General features: G+C 41.6%; 1 protein-coding gene across 1 annotated transcript in view; it reads left to right on the forward strand.

The window, feature by feature from the left end:
- The window catches only part of CD80 (CD80 molecule), a gene marked incomplete at both ends in the record, with an annotated part of 32,290 nt that extends 17,615 nt beyond the window's left edge, over positions 1-14,675 (forward strand). The window contains 3 exons of the mRNA XM_079767229.1: positions 7,598-7,879; positions 13,304-13,417; positions 14,599-14,675. Of these exons, the coding sequence (XP_079623355.1) occupies positions 7,598-7,879; positions 13,304-13,417; positions 14,599-14,675 (473 nt within the window). The remainder of the gene's footprint in view (positions 1-7,597; positions 7,880-13,303; positions 13,418-14,598) is intronic.
- Between the last annotated feature and the right edge of the window lie 545 nt (positions 14,676-15,220).

Raw genomic sequence — 15,220 nt, forward strand, 5'->3', positions numbered from 1 at the left:
CCACTTCTGGCCCGAGGCCCCTCCCCTCCCCTCCCTCCACGTGGCCGGGGCACGGACACTGGGCTCGCATTGCCGGGGCGACACCGCCAGCGTCCTGCCCCAGCCACTATGGGCACTGCCATATTTGTCATGGAGTGACAGTTAATTTACATATTACTCTTTTATTAGATAGGATTTTTAACAATTTCTCAGTGATTTCTTCCTCAGTACTTCAACTGTCCTTTCTTTCTTTTATTTTTCTCTTTTATGGATGCCATGTACTTTGGAAGTTTGTTTAGACCAAGTTAATGGCCTTTTAGGTTCCCTCCATGTGAATAGGAGTTCACTTTTGGAATAATAAGAATTATATGTCACAGGAGGTGGTGCATCAGGATTTTGGAGATGCTTAGGTGAGGCATGGTCAAAAAAAAGTTGGGAATCAATGCTCTAACGCCTGAGCAACCGACCAGGGGGGGAAACATTCTTTTTTTTTTTTAATTTAAATTCTTTATTGTTTACACTATTACATAAGTCTCCTTTTCCCCCCGCCTCCACCCCCCAGCATATGCCCTCACTTCTCCTCCCGCGTCTGTGTCCATTGGTTATGCTCATATGCATGCACACAAGTCTTTGGTTGATCTCTTACCCTCTCACCCCCCGCCTTCCCTCATAGGTTGGACAGTCTGTTTGATGCTTCTATGACTCTGGTTCTATTTTTTTTCCATCAGTTTATGTTGTTCATTATATTCCACAAATGAATGAGATCATGTGATATTTATCTTTCTCTGACTGGCTTATTTCGCTTAGCATAATGCTCTCCAGTTCCATCCATGCTGTTTCAAATTTCTTCTTTTTTACATTCCACTGTGTGGATGTACCACAGTTTCCTAACCCACTCATCTGCTGATGGGCACTTAGGCTATTTCCAAATCTTAGCTATTGTAAATTGTGTTGCCATGAACATAGGGGTGCATATATCCTTTCTGACTGGTGTTTCTGTTTTCTTGGAATATATTCCTAGAAGTGGGATTACTGGGTCCAATGTAAGTTCTATTTTTAATTTTTTAAGGAAATGCCATACTTTTTTTCACTGTGGCTGCACCAGTTTGCATTCCCACCAGCAGTGCAAATGAGTTCCTTTGTCTCTGCATCCTCGCCAGCACTTGTCATTTGTTGATTTGTTGATAATAGCCATTCTGACAGGTGTGAGATGGTACCTCCTTGTTGTTTTGATTTGCATCTCTCTGATGATTAGTGACTTTGAGCATGATTTCATGTGTTTCTTGGCCTTCTGTATGTCCTCTTTCAAAAAGTGTCTTTTTAGATCCCTTGTCCATTTCTTGATTGGATTGCTATTCTTCATTTTGTTAAGTTGTATGAGTTCCCTATAAATTTTAGAGAGTAAACACTTGTCGGAGGTAACATTGGCAAATATGTTCTCCCATGCAGTGGGCTTTCTTGTTGTTTTGTTTATGGTTTCTTTTGCTGTGCAGAAGCTTTTTATTTTGATGTAGTCCCATTTGTTTATTTTCTCCTTAGTTTACATTGCCTTAGGAACTGTATCAGTAAAGATATTGCTATGACAAATGTCTGCTATTTTGCTGCCTATGACTTCTTCTAAGATTTTTATGGTTTCCCTTCTTACGTTTAAGTCCTTCATCTATTTTGAGTTTATTTTTGTGTATGGCATAAGTTGGTGGTCTAGTTTCATTTTTTTGCATGTATCTGTCCAATTTTCCCAACACCATTTATTGAAGAGACTATCTTGCCTCCATTGTATGCTCTTGCCTCCTTGTCAAATATTAATCATGTATAATGGCTTGGGCTGATTTATGGGTTCTCTGTTCTGTTCCATTGATCTATATGTCTGTTCTTGTGCCAGTACCAGGAATTTTTGAGAACAGTGTCTTTGTAGTATAGTTTGATATCTGGTATTGTGCTCCCTCCAACTTTCTTCTTTCTCAAGATTGCTGCAGCTATTTGGGGTCTTCTTTTTATTCCAGATGAATTTTTAGAGAGTTTGTTCTAAGTCTTTGAAGTATGCCATTGGTATTTTAATGGGGATTGCATTGAATCTATAGATTGCTTTGGGTAGTATGGACATTTTAATGATGTTGATTCTACCAATCTATGAACATGGTATGTTCTTCCATTTGTTTATGTCTTCCTCTATCTCTTTTTTCAATGTCCTGTAGTTTTCAGAGTACAGGTCTTTTACCTCCTTAGTTAAGTTTATTCCTAGATATCTTAAATTTTTTTTTTTTGGTACAATGGTAAATGGGATTTTTTTTTTTTTAGTTTCACTTTCTGTGAGTTCATTATTAGTGTATAAAAAGTCCATAGATTTCTGGGTGTTAATTTTGTATCCTGCTACATTGCTGAATTGATTTATTAGGTCTAGTAGTTTTTTGATGGATTCTTTGGGGTTTTCTATGTATAGTATCATGTCATCTGCAAATAAGGACAGTTTTACTTCTTCTTTTCCAATTTGGATGCCTTTTATTTCTTCTTCTTGTCTGATCACTATGGCTAGCACTTCCAGTACTATATAGAACAGGAGTGGTAAAAGTGGGCATCCCTGTCTTGATCCCATTATTAGAGGAAATGAGTTTAGTTTTTGCCCATTGAGTATGACGTTGGCTGTAGGTTTGTCATATAAGGCTTTTATTATGTTGAGGTATGATCCCTCTATTCCCACTTTGCTGAGAGTTTTTATCAGGAAAGGGTGTTGGATTTTGTCAAATGCCTTTTTTGCATCAATTGATATGATTATGTGATTTTGTCTCTCAATTTGTTTATGTGGTGTATCATGTTTATTGATTTGCGGATTTTGTACCAGCCTTGCATCCCTGGAATAAATCCCACTTGGTCATGATGTATCAACTTTCTAATGTCATGCTGGATCCAATTTGCTAGCATTTTGTTGAGGATTTTAGCATCTATGTTCATCAGGGATATTGGCCTGTAATTCTCTTTCTTTGTAGTGTCCTTTGGAATTAGGGTAATGCTGGTTTCAAAGAAAGCATTTGGAAGTGTGCCTTCCTCTTGAATTTTTTAGAATAGTCTGAGGAGAGGTTTCAGTTATTCTTTGAATGTTTGGTAAAACTCCCCTGTGAAGCTGTCTGGCCTGAGCTTTCATTTGTTGAAAGTTTTTTGATGACTGCTTCAATTTCCTCCATAGTTATTGGCCTTTTGAGATTTTTTTATTCTTCTTGGTTGAGTTTTGGAAGATCATATTTTTCTAGGAATATGTCCATTTCCTCTAGGTTGTTTAGTTTGTTGGAATAGAGTTGCTCATAGTATTTTTTTACAATCCTTTGTATTTCTGTGGGGTCTATTGTTATTTTTCCTCTTTCATTTCTGATTTTGTTTATTTGGGTCATCTCTCTCTGCTTCCTGGTGAGACTGGCTAGAGGTTCATCAATCTTGTTTATCCTTTCAAAGAGCCAGCTCTTGGTTTCATTGATCTTTTGTATTTTTTTTTTTTTTTTGGTCTCTATGTCATTTATTTCTGCTCTGATCTTTATTATCTCCTTCCTTCTGCTAACTCTGTGCCTTTCTTGTTGCTCTCTTTCTAATTCTTTAAGTTGTAGAGGTAAATAATTTACTACCAGCTTTTCTTGTTTTTTTGAGGTAGGCCTGTAATGCTATGAACTTCCCTCTCAAGACTGTTTTCACTGTGTCCCATAGGTCTTGGATTGTTGTGTTTTCATTGTCATTCATTTCCAGGATGTTTTTAATTTCTTCTTTAATCTCTTTGGTAAAAAGAAATATTCTTAATGTCAACTACTAGTGCAAGGATTTGATCTTATAGGATACATTACAAGGGTAGGAAATATTAATGTCAACTAAAAATGGCTCAGGAAAATGTCAGACTTAATTTAGAAACAAGGTTAATTCAAAAAAGAGGTGACTTCACCTCTAGCCAAATCCAAATTTTTTCTTTTCTTGGCAGCTATAAGCACTCATCATCACTTCCCCTTTCTCTTATTATTCACAGTGCTACCAGGCAGCCCTGGAACTTTCACCTGACAACCTGATGTAAATGAGGAGACTCATCTGAGAGAGGGCAAATTTAAGATGCACATAAATCAGTCTACTAACTAACTTCCTTTGTGTCAGCTGTGTGCTATGTAATTTAGCTTAATGATGTAATTTAATTCCTTCAATTCTGCAAAGTAGTTATTATTACCTGCATCCCACAGTTGAGCAAGCTAAGACTGAAAGTGGTTAAGTGATTGGTCCAGGGTTAAAAGGCAAAACTGGGTTTAAAAGCTGCTCTTGATGATCACATTGCCATCACTGAGTCTCTTTGGGACTCAGAATTCTGAAAAGAAAACTATGGAATGAAATATAGGGAGATTGATTCCCCACATTCATGCTGAAAAGTAGAAATTTTTATATTTTTAATTGATTTTAGATAGGAAGGGAAAGGAAGAGAAATATAGAAATATCAATGATGAGACAGAATCATTGATCGCTGCCTCCTACATGCCCCTTATTGGGGATCGAGCCTGCAACCTAGACATGTGCCCAGACCAGAATCAAACTGTGACCTCCTGGTTCATAGGTTGCCGCTCAACCACTGAGAAATGACGGCTGGGCAGTAGAAATTCTTTAAGTCTAAGAATAAGTGAGGAAGAGGTGAGGAGAGCTTTCTTCTGTGTTTTCCGCAGTCATTCCACTGTGCTTTGCTTTGTATACACTTTATTTACTTATTTATTTTATTCATTCATTCATTTATTTACTTATTTATTTTGGCTAATCCTCACCTGAGAATATTTTTTCCATTGATTTTAGAGAGAATGGAAGGGAGGGGGAGGAACAGAAAGAGAGAGAAACACTGATGTGAGAGAGACACATTGATATCTATGCACTTTAGTATCTTATTGGGGCTCAACTGTGCAAATGTAGGAGTGCCTCCCATCTCTTGGGGGAATGCTGGGAAGGCCTTTCTATCCTATTAAGGCATATAAGAATTGCAAGAGGGGTTAGCAAAGGCTAATGTTCAATATCACAGGCTTACTAGTGTACAATTTGGACAGAAGAATACCTGATTAAAAGACTACTTTTGAAAAAGAAAGAGAGTGCTAAACAAACTCTAGGAAAGTGGTTACTTCAGGTGTGGGAAGAAAGAGACAGGAGAGCTGAGACTACACAAGAATGTTTACATAAGTTACTGTCAGTGTGCTGGTTCTCGAGTTGGCTGATGGGTTCATAGGTGTTCACAGACAAATAAAAGAGAGCCACTTTGTGACCTTAAAAATCAGGTTGAAAGGAAAGGAAACAAAGTACAAGAAAGAAAGACAAGGAAAGGGAAGGCTCTGGTACCTGAAAAACTTGGATTCAAATACCAGTTCTGCCACTTACTGTTTATGATTAGACCACAACTTCATTATTTATAAAACTAGAGGCCTGGTGCATGAAATTTGTGCACTCAAGGGGGGTCCCTTAGCCCAGCCTGTACCCTCTCACAGTCCAGGAGCCCTCAGGGGATGTCCCTGGGGAGCGTGCCTAAGCCATCAGTCGGACATCCTTAGCTCAGCTGCAGAGGCAGGAGAAGCTTCCACTACGGCCGCTGGTCTCGCCATCCATGAGCCCAGCTTCTGGCTGAGTGGCACTCCCCCTGTGAGGGAGCACACTGACCACCAGGGGACAGCTCCTACATTGAGCATCTGCCCCCTGGTGATCAGTGCACATCACAGCAACCAGTTGTTCCACCGTTCAGTCGGTGGGATCGGACCAAAACTGGCTCTCCAACATACCCCGAGGGGTCCCAGATTGTGAGAGAGTACAGGACAGGCCGAGGGACCCCACCGGTGCACAATTGAGGCCAGGGAGGGATGAGGGAGGTTGGCCAGCCAGGGAGAGACTGCAGGAGGGCTCAAGGGCATGTCTGGCCCATCTCACTCAGTCCCAATCGGCCAGACCCCAGCAGCAAGCTAACCTACTGGTTGGAGCGTCTGCCCTCTGGTGGTCAGTGCATGTCATAGCAAGCAGTTGAGTGGCCTTAGCATATGATTAGCATATTACACTTTGATTGGTTAAACAGATGACCAGACAACTGGACACTTTGCATATTAGGCTTTTATTATATAGGATGAAAATTAGATTAAATCATATGAAATTAGTGATATTTGATCTTTTATTTGTCTACAATCTACGTCCCAGGGTTGTTGTAAAGACAAAAATGAGGAAAAGTCCAGACCTAACAAGCATTAAGAGCTCAATAAATGTTGCATGTTATTTTTCTCTTCAGTTCTTACAAATGTGTCAATATTTCTTCACATGAAGCTACTTCTTTTTTCTCTAATAACTGCCTTCCTACTTCTATCAAAAGTGATGAAGAGCATCAACCTGTGAACCAAAGGGTCCTAGGTTCGATTCTGGGCAAGGGCACGTACCTTGGTTGCAGGCTCCTTGGACCCTGGTCTTGGTCAGAGGCAACCAGTCGATGTGTTTCTCTCACGTTGATGTATCTCTGTCTTTCCCTCTCTCTTCCATTTTCCCTAAAAATCAATGGAAAAATATCCTGGGGTGAGGATTAAAATAATAATAATAATAATAATAATAATAATAATAATAATAATAATAAAAGTTTTTTAAAAAGTGATGAAGAATTCCCAAGTCAGTCTTTGGATTATACATAACTACTGACTTATGGGAAATTGTAAATTATATCTAATGTTTGCATTCTTATTAAAGCTAGATACTTTATTAACCATTTGCACTCGCTTGCTTTTTTCTCGATTCCTTTATTCTAATGCTAACCCTGTCGAGTCACACTCGACATCCGAGTGCAAAAGGTTAAAAATACTAGGGGCCCAGTGCATGAATTCCTGCACCTTGAAAGGAACTGTGGGCTACGAGGCTTCAGTGGGCACAGGGGCGGGTCTTGGCCCATCCTCTGCACCCCTGCCCAGCCCCTCCCACCACTGCCCCGGTCCCCTGTCTGCTGGCAGTCCCGCTCCCACCGCCACTGCTCCCAGGTGCTGACAGCGCAGACCCCACTCACACCTGCTGATGGCGCAGAGCAATTGGGACTGTTGCCAGCAGCGAGTGCAAACAGGGCCGACGTCGTCAGTGGGTGCAAGCTGCAGCTGTTGCCCCAATAGCCCCTCAGGAGCAGGGGGAGGTGGAGAAGCCCTCAGGGGCGATCGGGGCTTGCAGCCACTGCTCGCACCTGCTGACCTGCTGACAATGCTGAGCAATCAAGGCCAGTGCAGGCAGTGGGTGCAAGTGGGGCCGGTGCCGGCAGCAGGGGTAAGTGCCAGGCAGGACCATGGCATGCAGGAGCAAAGAATTTTCAGTAACCACCAGAGGCTCGCCACAATGACAGCAAATGGTACCCCACCTTGGTCTGGTTCCCCCGCTCACCTGCTCTACCATCCCACCACAACCGACACCCACCATGGTCAATGCACGGCCCCTGGTGGTCAGTGCACGTCATAGCAACTGGTTGTTCGTTTATTCGGCTGTTTGGTCTATTAGCATATTAGCCTTTTATTATATAGGATAACAACCCCCAAAGAAAAAAATAAAAAATATATCTAACACCCACACACAAAGACACACACAGATATAATGGTATATACTTATATTCTTGTTCTTTCTTTAGCTGACTTTCCTGTCCCAAGTATAACTGAGCTTGGAAACCCTGCTACAAACATCAAAAAATTTTTTTGTTTAACCTCTGGAGGTTTTCCAAAGCCTCACCTCTCCTGGTTGGAAAAGGGAAAAGAATTAAATACCATCAGCACAACAGTTTCCCAAGACCTTCAAACTGAGCTCTACACTATTAGCAGTGAACTGGACTTCAATGTGACAAACAACCACAGCTTCACATGTCTTGTCAAGTATGGAAACTCAACAGTATCACAGATCTTCAACTGGCAAAAATGTAAGTCACGTCCTGGGAAGTTTCTACTGTGGAGAATCTAAAAGGAAAATAATTCAACCCGGTACAGTTTAGAATTGTGCATATCGACTTGGACTGTATTTTAGACGTGCAAATAAAATGAAATAAAATGTTATTGTGACATATTAAGGTCACCCACTGTACAAGGTATGACTATGTTAATAGATTAATTTTATTTTCTTTAATAAACATTCTAAAATTTAGAGTCCATGTAAGGAACTTATGATGACAATGTTGTTGTGCTTGAAAGCACTAATATTTGTCCTTCTTAGGAACTGCCCTCAGGGCTTTGGCAGTTTCTTTTTGGGTATCGCCTCTCCTTGGTCCCATGGCGTCAATCACTGTCTTTTGTGGGTGACAGTGTGTTTAAAGAACTACTGGTTCATTCAGAACCAAGTCTAGTGAAGGAGATGAATAAAAGCAACCGTGGACAATGCCTGAAAAAATAGGTCTTTTTTGAGCAAATATCGTGACCAGATACTTTAAAAATGGTAAACTTAGAGGATTCTCTTTTCTCAAGAAGTGAAATCACCTGAAAATATAAAATGGAAAAGGTTGGGTTTATATAAATTTATGCATGACAAACCCATAATGGGCTGTTACAAGGGAACCCAGATACTCGAGATGCATGTCTTACTTGTATGCCTGATTATATAGAGAAACGACAGGCCTCTTTCCACCTCCCAGCCCCACTCCTAACAATGTGTTTTGTGGCTACATAGTAGGAAACAATACACTGAGTTTACTATACAGTAGTATGTAAGTGTAGAGTATAATATATAATGTATAGTGTGTCTTATGAGTTCCTCTTGTCTTAACTGTAGTAGAGAAGATATTTTAGATAGTCTCATAGTTCATTCTAGTGAATGATTTACTCTAGATCTTTCTGTCTTGAGGTGGATTCTTTATTTTCCTCAATAAGATAATGAGATAAAATTTGCCAGGGAAAAATAGTTCAAATATATAACAAATTTTGATGATTTTATTTATAGTCCAAACTCCTCTCTCTCTCAGTCATCTTTATGTATTCTCAAAAATGTGTAAAAATTAATCTGAATCATATAGTAAATATTATCCATTAATTCAGCATTACTTTTCACTTAATTTATCATTATTTAATCAATTTTAGATTATGACTGAGGTGGGAAGTAATACACAAATCAGTAATATCAGTTTCAGTCATATTTTATTTTGGACATTATTTACATTTGGAATATGGGTATATATGATATTCTAGGACAGAGGTTGGCAAAATTTTTCAAAAAAGGGCCAGATAGAAAATACTTCAGTCTTATAGGTCATATGGTCTCTTGCAACAGCTCAAATCTGCTATTATAGGATGAGAGCAACCATAGACAAAACATAAATGAAGAACATTGCTATGTTCCAACAAAAATTGTATTTTTAAAAATAGGTGGTAGGTCACACTTGGCCTGTGCATGGTAGTGTGCTAATTTATAGGAAATAGAATGTAGCCCTTCAATAAAAAGGTGGAGCTATATTTAAAGATGACATTATTAGACAACCAGCTTTATCATCCTTTCCCTAATAGGCCTTCTCTCAATTCTTCCTTCATGCTAAAGAGGAGGAGAATCCTATTTCAGTCTAATTAAAAAATATGAGTTCTTTGCCCTATTTGGTCTACATTCACTATGATTAATGAAGAGATGACTAAGTGTATGTGTTTATTCATTCCTTTATTCAATCTTTAGGTAGTTACCACATCGCAAGCATTTTGCTAGATACTAGTGTTGTCTCTATGGTAAGAGAGCTTTAGTGTATAAACACTTCAAACCTTGTTGACTGGACTGAAGGCATCACTTAGAGTCAAAGCAAATAATGCATTTGTGTGTGATCACTGCATAAGCACACATAACTTAGGTGTGCAGTTCATAGAAATGTTACAAGCCAATGTGAGTAAAGCTTTACTTTATAAGTATCCACTAAAAAAAAAAAAAACCAACAAATTTATTCATTAAATAAATCCGGTCTATGATTATTTAGTCTGGGCTTGCCAAATTTGTTAATCCTTGATGTACTAGAAGTTGTGTGTGTGCACGTGTGCACGTGTGTGTGTGTGTGTGTGTGTGTGTGTGTGTGTGTGTGTGTGTAAGGGGTAAATTAGAGAGTATCACACATAGTGTCTCATAAACTATAAGTGCAGATGTCCTCACATAATAATGCACTTGGATTCTGGGTCTGCTCTGTGTGTATTACCAAGTTCCTAATTGGCATTGTGACGGAACCAGCTTGCTGTTACTGGTTCCTCCTTCTTTCCCTTAAACACACATCCTCTCTCTAGGCAGAGGGAGGCTTAAGGATGAATGGGAGTGACCTCTCAGAGGAAGTCAGGAATGAGTCAGAACTGAAACTTTCAGAATCCCAAGGTAACAGCAAGAGTTTCTTTGTTATTTTGGGTGTCATTCCGGTCTATAGTGGCCAACATTATTAATCACTTGGTGTCTCCATGTACTTTAGAGAAAAATAAAAAACCAACTTGTCCTAGTCTCCTAGGGGGTAGGTGCACTATGATCAGTGTGTATTTTAGAATGGATATGGCAGTATGTAGGAATTATTAGAGTCCAGGAAATCAGAGGCAAAGCAACCATTATGGAGGCTAGTAGGTAGGAGATGAGAAAAACCTAAACTAGGACATTGCTACAAGAGAGTTGGGGGAAATGAGTCCATCGCAGAGATATTCTGAATATAGAATAGAAAGTCCATGAGAGCCTACTGTGCACAAACACAGCCTTCACTCTTATTTGCGTAACTAATAGTGTTGCCACTCACTGAAATATGAGAATCTGTGTTAGATATGCTTTGGAAAGAATATAGTGAGTTCAGTTTTAATCAAGTGAGGTGCTGGCATCCAACCATCTAGTCAACAGCTGGAAATACAAATCTAGAGCTCAGAAATGGGATCAGAAATCCTATATAATAAAGAGGTAATATGCAAATTGACCATCACTCTAACCCACAAGATTGCCTGCTGGGGAGGGCAGTTGTGGGCAATCAAGCCAGGAGGAGAGGGCAGTTAGGGGTGACCGGGCCTGCAGGGGAGGGGAGTTGGGGGGACCAGGTTTGCAGGGGAGGGCAGTTGGGGGAGACCGGGCCAGCAGGGGAGGGCAGTTGGGAGGGACCAGGCCTAAAGGGGAAGGCAGTTAGGGGTGACCAGGCCTGCAGGGGAGGGCAGTTGTGGGGGACTGGGCCTGCAGGGGAGGGCAGTTGGGGGGGACCAGGCCTGCAGGGGAGGGCAGTTGGGGGGGCCCAGGCCTGCAGGGGAGGACCATTGGGGGGAGAGGGGGACCCAGGCCTGCAAGGGAAGGCAGTTGGGGTCGATCAGACCTTCAGGGGAGGGCAGTTAGGAGTGACCGGGCTGGCAGAGGAGGGCAATGGGGGTGACCAGGCCTGCAGGGGAGGACAGTTGGAGGGAACCAGGCATGCAAGGGAGGGCAGTTTGGGAGAACCAGGCCTGCAGGGGAGGGCAGTTGGGGGTGACCAGGCCTGTAGGGGAGGGCAGTTGGGGGTGACCAGGCATGCAGGGGAGGGCAGTTGGGGGTGGCCAGGCCTGCAGGGGAGGGCAGTTGGGGGGGACCAGGCCTGCAGGAGAGGGAAGTTGGGGGCGACCAGGCCTGCAGGGGAGGGCAGTTGGGGGTGACCAGGCTGGCAAGGGAGGGCAGTTAGGGGTGACTAGGCCAGCAGAAGAGGGCGGTTGGGGGCAACCAAGCCTCCAGGGGAGGACTGTTAAGGGAGACCAGGCTGGCAGGGAGGGCAGTTAGGGGCAATTGGGCCAGCAGGGGAGGGCAGTTAGGGGTGACCGGGCCTGCAGGGGAGGGCAGTTGGGGGCAACCAGGCCTGCAGGGGAGGACAGTTAGGGGCAACCTGGCTGGCAGGGGAGGGTAGTTAGGGGTGACCAGGCTGGCAGGGGAGGGCAGTTAGGGGCAATCGGGACAGCAGGGGAGCAGTTAGATGTTGATCAGGTTGGCAGGGGATTGGTTAGGGAGTGATCAGGCTGGCAGGCAGAAGCAGTTAAGGGCAATCAGGCAGGCAGGTAGGTGAGCAGTTGGGAGCCAGCAGTCCTGGATTGTGAGAGGGATGTCCAACTGCCCTCGAGGGGTCCCTGATTGGAGAGGGTGCAGGCTGGGCTGAGGGACACACACCCCCTGTGCACAAATTTTGTGCATGGGGCCCCTAGTATAATATACAAATTTAGAAATCTTTTATTGTTTCAAACTTTGGGTGTGGATGAGGTCACCCAAGAGGACTGGGGTCAGTGGCAAAAGAATGGGACAACAAATGGAACCATGGGGAACAACAAAATTTAAAGGACAAAAAGAGGAAGAAGAGCCTACAAAAAAAAAAAAAAAAAAAAAACTGAGTCACAACCAGATGAAACAGAAAAATGTGGTGTCATGGAAGTCCAAGGCAGAAAACATTTCAACTTTTGAAATTTATCCACAAGGCTTGGTAATCAGAAATATGAGAAACAATAAGTTAGTGTTTAATATTTATTGTAAGCTATTTCAGAAAAACCGGAAGAGGATGAGCTACAAATATTCCTTTTCATTTGTGTTCCTGCCCTTTCTCCAGATGTTGTTGCTAACTATTGCCCCAAGGGGTTGAAAAATAGATGTTGTAGCAGCTGCTCCTGAGCAGGAGGGACAGAGCAGCACCACATACACCTTTCTACCCACCCCATCCCCCACCTACATCCTTCCTTGTGTCCCTGTGTTCCCTCTGTTCCCTGTGTTCTGCATCTGATAGCCAGGATGATCCTACCTAATACCAAGCCACAAAGCCACATCCACTCTTAGTTCTTTGTTGAGCCTCTTCTACCATTCCAGAAACTCTCTAGGCAGTATGGTGAAAAATGTGTATCTGAAAATGAATGCAGAATGAATGCTTTAGGTAGTTACTAAGAGGTATGTGTGTGTGTGTGTGTGTGTGTGTGTGTGTGTGTGTGTGTGTGTGTTAAGAGAACATGCTAAGAGAAAGGGAGTAAGCATGACAGAGCTGGATAAGGAAAAATAAGATACATCTAGAACACAACATCAACTGATTATTAGTAATACATAGTAATATCAGCTATAAAAATGAGATACAAAGACAGGGTGGCTTTTAAAGTATCGCCTTAGAGTTCTTTTTATGCTAGCTTAGCTCAGTACAAAAGTTAAAAATTTACTTTTATTTTTCACATTCAATATCTGACATCGGATATCAGCTGCCTACAAGTATATACCTGATTTGTGAGTTATCAAAGAAAATGCTATCAGCTGAGAATTGGAGAACTTATCAGGCAAAGAAGTGAAAAATACTCTTTATAGTTCTGTCAAAATAAGAGGCATACAATGGGTATCAAGCAATTGGAAACACATTAGAGCTAACACTATTCTTTTTCCTCCACAGCTGAGCCAACACCCTCTCGTTTTAATCAGTCCTGGCTCTGGATCTTAATCCCAGTGGTTGGGATTTTTGTGATCTTTGTTATTGCAGTATTTTGTTATTGGCACCTGTGCAACAGTAAGTGCTATCCTACTATCATCCTGTAAGCCAAACTCTATTAGTACGGTTTAGCATCTCTCTGAGATTTTAAGCTATTCTCATTTTGGGAAAGTCTATGGAAATTTCAGTGTCTACTTTCCATGGCTCAGCAAGTTCTGTTCACTCACTGGACAGACATTTCTTGAACACCTACTATGTGCCTGACACTCTATCAGGCAATGGAGTTACTAAGATAAGAAATCACTGCCCTCAAGACACTAAATTCTAATTTAGTCCTTTTGTTTTCCCCCTAACTTTATAATATTTTCTTGGAGACACTGAGGCTTGCTAACTAAATGAAAACATTTCTGATGTAATGTGATATTCTAATTTTTGATTCAGAATTTGAGAAAAATCATAAATGACAAGATTTGGGGGACAGGAATCATTTTCTTGGAGAAGGGTAAGATGCACTAATGGAGTTGAGAAACTACATAGTCACGAGTGATTTTACCAGTTCTCAATTCTACAGAATACATTTTTGGATGAAAGATCAGGAGTGGTTGAGGAAAAAAGATACATTTAGGATATTTTCCCCTAAAAGTTTAAAAGTTTGGCCTTACATTTATACTTCCTTCAATCTCTAATTAAATGAAGAGGAACTGTTAGGCCAGAGTTAAGGCCAAGTTTGCCATGAAGGAGTATCAACCTTTCTTGGAGGAGAAATCATGTACACTAAGGGGGAAAAAATGGGGGGAAAATCTACTGGTTTTCTCAACCTTCGACACAATAAATGTCAAAGGTCAGAGAAAACTAGAGACTCTTTGTTATGAACAACTCAACCCATGGGTAGGATAAGAAAGGTCTGGTGGCTCAAGGATGTTTCTGATACAGACTACCCAGCCTTATCTCTCTAGTTCAGGTTTCCCGTCCTTAGTACTATGGACATTTGGAAATGAATAATTATTTGTTTTAGGATGCTATTCTGTGCATGGTAGCATGTTTATTAGCATCCCTAGCTCTACTCCCTTTATATCAACAGCACCCCTTGCCCCAGTAGTGACAATCAAAAATGTCTCCAAGCATTGTAAATGGCCCCTGTTGGGAAGGAGGTAGAAATCACCCCAGTTCTAAGCCAATCTGAAGGTTTGCTGAAATGTATGGACAGTTTAAGGGAAACTCACCTAACTGAATTATTATTTTTTGTGTTTATCTTCAAGGACCTGCTGCAAGATGGAGAGGGAGAAGAAGGAATGGGGAGAGTATGGAAATGAAAACAAGCTCCCCTATCGTCTAAGGATCTGCAGAAGCATCAGGCTGAACAGAACATGTGAAGGTAGCTCCCTTTAGCTCTTCTCTACCATAGTGAGACATATGAGATCATGGGCATCAGGAGGCACAGGATTTTCTTCCTTCCAGTAGCAAATTCTGATCCTACTGATCCAACCACAGAGCCAAATTTCATAAAGAATTATTTCTCATCAGGTTGGTGTGGCTCAGTGGTTGAGCATCGACCTATGAACCAGAAGGTCACGGTTCGATTTCCAGTCCAGGCAGATGCCTGGGTTACGGACTCAATCCCCAGTAGGGGGCATGCAGGAGACAGCTGATCAACGATTCTCTTTCATCATTGAAAACATACCAACATTCGCATCATGGAGGTGCTGGAAGGAGAAGAGAGGGAGCAAGAAATTGAAAACCTACTTGAAAAAATAATGACAGAAAACTTCCTTAACTTTGTGAAGGAAGTTCACATATAAGTCCAGGAAACACATAGAGTCCTTAACAAGATGAATCCAAAGAGCCCACACCAAGACATATCATAATTAAAATGCTAAAGGT

Source organism: Cnephaeus nilssonii (assembly GCF_951640355.1).
Source record: "Cnephaeus nilssonii genome assembly, chromosome: 3".
NCBI lineage: Eukaryota > Metazoa > Chordata > Mammalia > Chiroptera > Vespertilionidae > Cnephaeus > Cnephaeus nilssonii.